The sequence below is a fragment of the Eurytemora carolleeae genome, unplaced genomic scaffold, assembly GCF_000591075.1.
Source record: "Eurytemora carolleeae unplaced genomic scaffold, Eaff_2.0 scaffold819, whole genome shotgun sequence".
In the NCBI taxonomy this organism is placed as follows: Eukaryota; Metazoa; Arthropoda; class Copepoda; order Calanoida; family Temoridae; genus Eurytemora; species Eurytemora carolleeae.
In genome coordinates this window covers 69,540-79,371 of record NW_019397263.1, presented here as the reverse complement: position 1 = coordinate 79,371, position 9,832 = coordinate 69,540, and the positions used below count along the sequence as shown (strand labels likewise).

Below are 9,832 nucleotides of genomic sequence, written 5' to 3'. Positions count from 1 at the left end.
TATAAACCGGATTAATACCTAACATTCTTATATTAGTTTTGTATTACTTAATTTCAACCTATGGAGAATTTTTGATTTGATTCAGTTTGAGTCAAACATAGTTATTAATAGACGAAAAATACTAACATGTTGTATTTAATTTTTCAAAACTTTTAATAGGAACGGTTTTCTGTGGTAAAAAAAAATATTTTAGTTTCTTCGCAATTTACATATTTAGTATCATTATCGTAGGTTAGAAATATGATATTTACTACCTCGTATTTAGTTTCATTATGTTTCCGTCCTAGCTGCAGCGCTCGTAGGTTAGAAATAGGATGAGCGGGTCCAATCATTTCCTCACAAACAGTCTAGAAAAATTATTTATTTAAAGGCACATATTTCAAGCGAAACTTTTTTTTAAAGGGAATATCAGATTCACAACGTATCGTTTAAACCTTCGTCTGATCAGAAATGATCAAGATATCTTTGTTTTTTTTTTGTCTAAAACCCTAATTTTTTCATTTTTAATCTCTTTATGGAAGTAATTAGAGAGATTTATAGACAGGAACAACGAAGAAATTTTGCAGTATCAACAATTTTCCAGATAGAAAACCGATACTATCTTCCTCAGTATTGCCAGGATAAAGGTTTTCAGGATACCGTTATTAATCAGGCATGTTAACTACTTTTTAAATGCTGGGGCCTCTCCAAAAAAAATGTGTCCAGGAACTTCTAGATTATGTTTCACATTTCACAAGATTACAAGAGACAGAAAAAAAAGAAAAAAAGCGTCAACTGGGTCCGGATTTTATACCTGATTATTTTTGTGCACATGTCTTTTTCCGACAATTTTAATATTTGTAGGAGTACACAATCTTTCAAACAATCTTCCAGACAAAGCCATTTTTTATCTGTAAAATCAAGTTTATATTTTCTATCTTCATATTAACTGACAATTTCAAATTTTGTTAGACTGAATTTTAAAATTTACGAATTTTGTGATATTTTCTAAATATTATTCCGTTCACAATTCTCAATTATCATTATTATTGGGTCAAAAAATGTGTAGTATTGTTATGAGTAAGATTTTTCTTAATTTTTCTGTACTATATATTTGTACTTGACCGCGAAAAAAAATTTTAATTATGCAAAACATAACAAAATAATACAAAACATAAACTAAACAAAACCAATTTACTGACTTGATTCAATTCAACTAGAGGGCAGGGTTTATTCAAAATGAAAATTATTAACATTTGAATTTATATCAAGTGGATTCACGGACATTTTGGCGCATTTTTAAATTAATCGATTTGGGATTCTCTAAAAAATAGACAAAGAAATCGAAACTTTTAGTATGTGATCAGCTCAAATCATTTGTAATTTGAATTTTTTGAAAATTTCTAAAACCTGATTTTAGAGCAAAATTAACTTTAGAATATATATTTTCGTTGATGAAAGTATGAAATGAAAACAGTCTGGTCATGTTGATGCTCTTGGAATCTCAGGAAAGATGAATCTTTAAGTTAGTCTGAATCTGAAGATTCTGATGCCTGAGCTGATGTACTACTGCTGCTGCTGCTGGAGGAGCTAGAGCTAGTATCGGAGAAAACCGTCCTGTTGTTCCTCGTCCATCGTCTCACGCTGAAATCCTCGTCCGAGGAATCCGTGTCAACGTTTAGAGAATCCCACAGATTACGGAACGGGAAGGGGCTGAAATAAAAATAATCACATTTTGTACCAAAACAAAAGGTTACCAGTCATGTTTACGTTTTTAAAAGGAATGCCGAATATGAATTTTGGAAAAACTTTTTTGTCATAAAATTAAATTATCATAATTTATTTTAAGAATTCTTTTTTTAATCCCTTTTATGTAACCGATACTATATTTTCCCCTCCCAATCCATCACTTTTCACTTTTCATTCTAAAAAAGCCACCCCCACCCTTCACAAAGAAAAAACTTACGGAGAGTCGCTGTCCCGAACTGTGATGTTATCTGAATCATCACTAAACCTCGAGTTAAACCTGTAAAATGTATTTTTAAAGATTTCAGAAAAATAAAATTAAGTACATTTGTTAGGAATTAGAGAAATTTGAATTATAAATTTTCAAAAGAAACACATTTTTTTCTCAGTATAAATAGAAAAATGTTTTTCTTGAAGATCAAAACGATATCAATCAGTGCTTTCGTATAAAAAGAATCCTCCCTTCACAACACTCTTCTTAATTTTTATGGTATTTATATTGATCATGACATTTGTCTATCAATTGGAGAACTAAATACTAGATGAAGCTCAGTTATGCTTAACCGCAGAGCTCGGCCTTACAGACTTTCCCTATTAAACCATTGACCCAAAGATTATTTTAAATTAGCAAAAAGATCATCTATTTATTGCTGAATAGAGTGAAATTTGTATAAAATATTTGAAGAAAATCTACCTGACAATCTCATCGGAGAAATCAGAATCAAAATCATGTCCGCTATCAAACCTGGAAAACAATTAAGTTTTGATATCAATTTGAACAAAAACAGAAAAGTAATTTTGAAATATTACTAAAACAATGTCCGACCTGATCTCTAATGTATTATCACTATCTAGACTATCATCACTGTCATCACCCAAATTATAAACCGGATTAATACGCCTGAAATATATAATTATAAAGTGGATTAATCCGCCTGAAATATATAATTATAAACAGGAGTAATCCGCCTGAAATATATAATTATAAACAGGAGTAATCCGCCTGTAATATATAATTATAAACCGGATTAATACGCCTGAAATATATAATTATAAACCGGAGTAATCGCCTGAAATATATAATTATAAACCGGAGTAATCCGCCTGAAATATATAATTATGAACCGGATTAATCCGCCTGAAACATATAATTATAAACCGGATTAATCCGCCTGAAATATATAATTATAAAACGGATTAATCCGCCTGAAATAATCCAATATTAAAAACTAGCTGAAGTGCCCGGCTTGGCCCAAGTTACTCATAGTTACTACCACCGTTTACCCGCGCTTGGTCTTAAATTATGATTTCAGCTGAAGTGCCCTGCGTTGTCCGTGAAATTTAAAAAAATGTCACCCTTGAAGTATAACCCATGGATTTCCTCAAAATTTTTTAGCGAATTCGGTCTAGTCGTTTGGCCTGCTATAAATAAAACATAAAAATGAGCAAAGAGCATTATTATATTTAACTAAGTAAACGTTTAAAGAAAAAAATTCTTTGAATGCTTGTTTAAGTTATTTTAAAGATAATTAGCAAGTCTTCAGGTATAATTCTTCTCTGTTATTACTAACCGATGTGTTGGGTACAAAACAGAAAGATTACTCAAAAAATACTACCAACAAAAAAAGCACTATCTTTACATTTTCCAGGTTTCCCTATCTTATGCAGGAATGATTTTTGGTTAATTTAAAAATAACTTTTCGTTTCAGTTTTCATCAAAATGGAAAACGGCATTAACCCGACATGAAAAACGACATCAGCGTGAAACACCAACTTGATGTTACAAAATTCACACGCTACACAGTAGTTCAACCAAGTTAAAGATTCAGTACAACTAAATAATTGTACTTATTGACCTACCTTGGTCTTACAGACTCAGCTTTAAGCTTTGCCCTCTCCTCCTTCAGGGTTGCTCGGGTTTTCTTAGCTCCTTGATATAAAAAATCTAGATCATGGTCAAGATCGTGTTCAAGGTCATGATCAAGTCAAGGTCATGCTCATGGTCAAGGTCATGCTCATGGTCAAGGTCATGCTCATGGTCAAGGTCATAGTCAAAGTCAAGGTCATTTTCAAGGTCATGGTCATTGTCAAGGTCATGGTCATTTTCAAGGTCATGGTCATTTTTCAGGTCATGGTCATTTTCAAGTTCATGGTCATTGTCAAGGTCATGGTCAAGATCATGGTCAAGGTCAAGGTCAAAGTCAAAGTCAAAGTCATGGTCAAAGTCAAAGTCATGATCAAAGACCAAAGTCATGGTTAAGGTCATGGTCAAGGCCGTGGTTGAGGTAATAGTCAAGGTCAAGGTCATGGTCATGGTCAATATCATGATCGATCATTGGTTAAGCCAAGTTCATGGTCATGGTCAAGGTCAAGGTCAAGATCAAGGTCATGATCAGGATCAATAAAATCAAGATAAAAGGAAAAATCAATAAAAAAACTAACCTTCCAAAACAAATTGCTCAAAAATTTTATCTGAGTATTCATCCAGGACCTTGATATATAAATTGTATATTTATGTTCTCTTAATTTTCTCCGATAATACTCCAACCTTTACTTGTCAGAAATTTGCATCTAAACATTGTTTGAGCATCGACTAAACCTTGTTCAACCAATGTCCGAACATTGTCCGAACATTTTCTGAACATTGTCCGAACATACTCCGAATAAACTCAGAACATACTCCAAACTTGCACCAAACTTTAACCGGACTTTGTCAGAACATTGCTAGTACATTGTTTGAACATGAAAATGCTATTAACACGCTTTGAATATGCTCCAAACTTTGTACGAACATTAATGAACATTGTCCAATCATTGTCCGAGCTTGTACCGAACTCTGTCCGAACACAACATAACATACTCCTGTGTACTCAGACTTAACTTTTTCACAAACAGAGTTGTCTACAGATGGAATGGGCTCCCGACAGACGTCAAGGACTCCAGAACTAACATTTTCAAATCAAAACTTGACGAAATGTTCAAATAACTGGACCCCTATACTTGTGTTTTTGAGAAGTGTGCATGGATAGCTAAACGCAGACCAGAACACTACTCTGGAGGACATGGACTGATATTCCTACCATACTCCTACCTGGAGTCCTTAGAATTCCATCACAAGTAAACAATTAAGTAAGTAAATGTATCCTACCTTGACGGGGTTAGCTGCTCTAATATTGGTTCTACACACCGGACAGTTATTCTTCTTCTTCCTCCACTCGTTGATACAGTAGTCACAAAAGGTATGTCCACAGTTAATACTAAAAAATATCTTTAATTTCAACGTTTTCTAAACCTTGGAACCAGGGGAAAACAATTACAATTTCCTATAATTATCCATTCTGTCTTTGCATGCATGGTTTATCTCACAGAGCCAAAATAATATATCAACCCAATTCGTCAATTTAGAAGCTTCCACGGGACGTTACTTTTAAGTTGATCCTTTTAAAAAGCCCGAATCTTCTGTAGTCCAAGACAGAAACACTTTTTCATTCTGGATATCGTCTTAACTTAAAACTCGACCCATCAGTACAACAAAAATATGGTTTCTGCCTTTGTGAGATCTCTAAAATACGAGTAAGCTGCTATTAAAGATTAAATACTTAATCAAAACAAAACAAAAAGTTTCCTGATGTCAGCTGAACATAGTGTCCAGTAGTGTTGCTATGTTGTACACAAGTTTCGACCTCAGGTAGATGATTTTTGACTGGGCTTCAGCACCAGGGGTGTATATTTTCTTGAAAAATTACCCCCCCCCCTCCACCCTCTTTTGAAATTCTTTTCCCCAGAAGTTAGGTATTTTGTAAGGGTTTTATTCGCTCAATTGGGGGAAATAATAAATAAGGGGGAACAAATTAAGTTTAAGGTAAAAAGTATCCAATTTTTTTTAACATGCCTTTTGATATTTTTCATTTTTTTCCCTCAAATCATCAAAAAATTCCCCTGAACTTTTTCTAACCTGACAGCATCTACGAACAGTTCCGAACAGACAACACATTGTAAATGAGTCTCAGCTAGTTCTCTAAATATATCAAAAATAGGGTCATAAAGTTTTATCATCCAGGTTTATAAGTGGATGTGAGTGGATTTATTATAACAAAAAAAATGTGAACAGCATTTAGAGCGATGCTATATAAACAATTATACTTTTTGAAAATTTAATTTTAATTTATCTTATAGTGCCCCTGTCCGGCTTGGACTCAAGACCGCTATCCGCCATCTGCGCTGTAGTGAATAGCGCCATGGTACCGAAGGGCATCGTTTTGGGGCCATTTTTAAACATTTAAAGGTTTAAGGCCTTTTAAACGCTTCACATGAATCTGAGAAGCAAATCCTATTACAAATTGCATGCTCTTATTTTTCTATTCTGAATAAAGATATTAACCAAACGAACGATTTTTCAAAAAGTAAAATAGTTTTCCGTTTTCCATTTAAAAAATCGTTTTGGTAAATATTTCTGAATAGAGTAAACATTTTGCTTTGTGTAATAAAAGTAAACTTGTCTGGCAATTTTACAATAGAATTTGTATCTCAGATTATTGCAAAGCTTTTAAAAGCCTAAAAACGTGTCTCAAAACAATTCCGATCAGTACCTTAAGGCAGCCTGGAAGTTCCACGTTGGGTTCCTTTTCAGATTTATATATTATTTTGTTTGATTCGATTTCAATAAAAATACAAAGGAAGGATAAACTTTTAGAGAAAAATGACTGATTCCTGTGTTTTTTCGAGTTCTGCTTCAGTATACTTGGTTCTAAAATAAAAAATTTAGTTTTCAATTTCACCGTTTATGGTCCATGTAAAATATACTTTTGATATCTCTTTTTATTTAAGAAACGTAATGAAATGTTTGGCATAATTACAAAAACAAAACAAAAAAGTTCTAATAAAATAATTTTGTCTTCATGAAGGAGATAAATGCACTCAAAATGTTGTGAAAAAGGTTATATTTCAGGATTTAAGAATGGATTTAAGCAGTACTTAAGATCCGGATCAGGATCCATTGGATCCGCAAGATTTTGGCTTCCTGGATCCGGATCCGCAAAAATATGAACTTTTGAAAAAAGCGAGATTATAAAAATATTCTTAATTCTGAATGGTTCATCAAGTTTTAGGATAAAAATAAGCCAAAAAAATATAAAAAAATTTGAAAAAAATGTTGTTAAAAAATTTCAGTAAATCTTAAAGAAATGACCTGGATCCGGATCCATTTTTTCTAGTGCGGATCCAGGATCCGGATCCGCATCAAAATTAAATGGATCCTAAGCACTGGATTTAAGGATATATTATGTATGCTACTGCTCAACAGAAGGAGAGAAAATAAATTAAGAAGGAGAGAATAGAATAACGAGAGAAAATAATATGATAATCTTATGAGGAAAAAAATGTAATAATGGAAATTCTTAAACGAGATGAAATAATCTTGATGTATTCTTTAACTCAGGCCTGCGGCCTTCGTTAAAGAATGCATCAAGATTATTTCATCGAGTTTAAGAATACCATTATTACATTTTTATCCTCATAAGATTATTATTATATCATATTTGTGAGGTTCCATGGGCACATACCCAAGAAATTATATNATTCTTATACAGTCTCAGCGTTAAAGAATGAAAATTCTACACATACAGTGTAAGAATAAGCATTCTTAAACGCAAGGAAGCGAACAATATTAAAATTGTTCCTCCTGAACCGTGTAATAATGGGAATTCTTACACGATAGGATTACTACTATGGAACCGAACAGATATGATATAATAATAAGTCTGTACTTCCTATACGTAATTATACCCAATTAATAAAAATTTCATAAAAATAATAAATTGCTAAAAAAAGTTGTATACTCCTGCACTGCAGCGCTGATTACCTGTAGTTTTCCATTTTCTTCTTCCACTTCTTCATGTTGGCCTCCAGCTCCTGCTTCTCCTTCTCCAGCTTCTCATTCCCTTTCTTCAAGCGGAGCTTCTCCTTCTTTATTCTACAAAGAACATGGGGTCGGAATTAATGGATAGAACTTGAATAAAAGGTTGAACTAGTTAGGACAGTTTTAACTAGTTCAACTTCGTCCAAGATTTATCTTAATATTGGAACCGGTTTTAATAAAAACACAAACCAGACTTTCTTTAAACTTTTTTTTTATAACTTTGTCAAAGATTTATCTCATCAAATTTTAAAAAAACTATTTTTGAAAAAAAAATTTAGCCTATGTTACCCAAAGCGAATCTATGGGTTTCCTAAAAAAAATTCAGCTTGTTCGGTCCAGCCGTTTGACCAGCAATAGCTGACATATATATATTTATTATATAGATAACTGGCTTTTATAAAAACAAAAACTTGATGATCTTTAAATTAGAAAAGGGTTTTCATAATAACAAAACCCTTGTATTGGTTCCTGTTTTTCATACTCACATATTATAAACCTTGAACTATTTTTTAATTATCTAAGAATATTTTCAATGAGCGCTAGTTTTAAATCTTATATTTTAACAGGTAACAGTTTAAAACTAGTTGATCTGATAAAAACTAGTTAAGTCTGTTATAAAGTTTCAAGCTCTGTGTTATCGATAACCAATAACCATAGACCCTCATACTAATGACTCATAGACAAGTTATTCATAAATTGTAAATACTAAAAAAAGTTATTCCCTATCAATAAAAATAGATTTTTCATGCTTACTTTTCTAATGTTCTTTCTTGTGTCATTATCTTTTGCTGATTCTGCTTTAACTGTTCCTTTTTAACGCTCAGCTTGCTTTCCAGTTTCACCCTAGAATTTTACACAAAACATTAATATTTAGTTATCATAATTTTACACAAAAGATTAATGAATATATAGTTTTTATCAGAAAAATGTTCGCTCATTTTCGAGTTATTAGTAAACTAACTCATTAAAGCAATGTTTTATTTCCTTTATTTTTCTTGATTAAGACTAATTATTGTTTAACTCATGAGCTTGTATCTCAAATTAATATCACTTTGTGAAAACTAATTCAATTTATTTTTTAAATCACTCAACAAGGTGATATAAATTGGTTTTAGTATTTAAAAGCAGTGCATAGGATCCTTTTTATCCGGATCCTGGATCCGCACTGAAAAAAATGGATCCTGATCCAGGTCATGAACATTTCTTTAAGATTTAATTATTTTAATAACGAAAGAAAGAATTTTATGCTTATTTTGATGCTAAAACTTGATAAACTTTTCAGCGATAAAGATATTTGTAAAAGATTCTTTTTTTTCAACATTTCAGATTTGGGGGTTGAGAGCAAATAGTTTTTTTTTACATTTTTTGGTTAATGTTTTGCCGACCAGAATGTTTTAGCGGATCCGGATCCTAAGAACTTTTTAAAAGATGTTGATTTTTGGTTCTTTTTTATATAAAGGCAAATAATAAATGAAACTTGCTTTTCAGATTCACTCTTTTTCATCCTCTGTTTCAGTTCACTCAACGCTCTAAAATAAAAAAGAGTTTATTGAATGATTTTATTTTAAACATTGATGATCGGCATAAATAATCCGTGATTTTAAACTAACATTATGGATTGCAGGCAACAAAATATTGAGCGCCTGAACAGACTATCGACACTATATAATATCATAATTCTAGACAACACTGGATTCTGGAAAAAAAATGGGACAAATCTGAAAAAATTTGGACAAATTTGGACAAATTTGGACAGATATAGACAAATTTGGACAAATTTGGACAAATATGGACAAATTTGGACAAATTTGGACATATCTGAATTAATCCAGATAAATTAAAACACATCTAGACAAAATCTGAATAAATCCAAATAAATTTAAGCACATCTGGAAAAATCCTTGAATACCTGGAGTTATTAGTTTCCTTCTTCTTAGTTTTCTCCCCTCTCTCTATGGTAGAATCCCTGCTGCCACTAGCCCGGCATTCTAACCAGTAAAATCAAGAAATACAGGTCTGGTTTATCACCAGAAATATCAAGAAATATAGGTGTAGTACATCACCAGAAATGTAAAGAAATATAGGTCATGTACATCACCAGAAATATAAAGAAATATAGGTCTGGTACATCACCCGAAGTATCAAGAAATATAGGTCTGGTACATCACCAGAAATATAAAGAAATATAGG

General features: G+C 32.1%; 3 protein-coding genes across 3 annotated transcripts in view; all 3 read right to left on the bottom strand.

Annotated features, from left to right (window-relative positions):
- LOC111713114 (apoptogenic protein 1, mitochondrial) overlaps nt 1-9,832 on the bottom strand; it is a 20,762-nt gene that overhangs the window by 1,083 nt on the left and 9,847 nt on the right. Inside the window, exons 3-4 of the mRNA XM_023487910.1 lie at nt 794-892; nt 255-347 (exon numbers count right to left, since the gene is read on the bottom strand). Coding sequence (XP_023343678.1) covers nt 255-347; nt 794-883 — 183 coding nt within the window. The 5' untranslated portion in view covers nt 884-892. The remainder of the gene's footprint in view (nt 1-254; nt 348-793; nt 893-9,832) is intronic.
- LOC111713121 (E3 ubiquitin-protein ligase rnf8-B) lies at nt 1,390-5,781 on the bottom strand. Its single transcript, XM_023487921.1, has 8 exons — nt 5,681-5,781; nt 4,874-4,982; nt 4,168-4,216; nt 3,586-3,655; nt 2,552-2,626; nt 2,420-2,470; nt 1,946-2,005; nt 1,390-1,692 (listed from the first exon to the last, which is right to left on the bottom strand). The coding sequence occupies exons 1-8, from the start codon at nt 5,779-5,781 to the stop codon at nt 1,506-1,508; spliced, it is 702 nt and encodes a 233-aa protein (XP_023343689.1). The 3' UTR covers nt 1,390-1,505.
- Nucleotides 6,395-9,630, bottom strand: LOC111713115 (tropomyosin-2; the record flags this gene model as incomplete). Its single annotated transcript, XM_023487911.1, is given in 5 exon segments — nt 6,395-6,472; nt 7,586-7,696; nt 8,396-8,485; nt 9,124-9,171; nt 9,552-9,630. Coding segments are annotated over 5 exon segments (386 nt in total), but the record flags the coding sequence as incomplete, so codon positions are not given.

Coding starts and splice junctions, on each gene's coding strand:
- LOC111713121 (XM_023487921.1), bottom strand. CDS start 5,781: ATGATAAAACTTTATGACCCTATTTTTGATATATTTAGAGAACTAGCT. Junction 4,217..4,873: donor GAGCAGCTAACCCCGTCAAG/GTAGGATACATT, acceptor TTATATATCAAG/GTCCTGGATGAATACTCAGA. Junction 2,006..2,419: donor TTCTCCGATGAGATTGTCAG/GTAGATTTTCTT, acceptor TACATTTTACAG/GTTTAACTCGAGGTTTAGTG.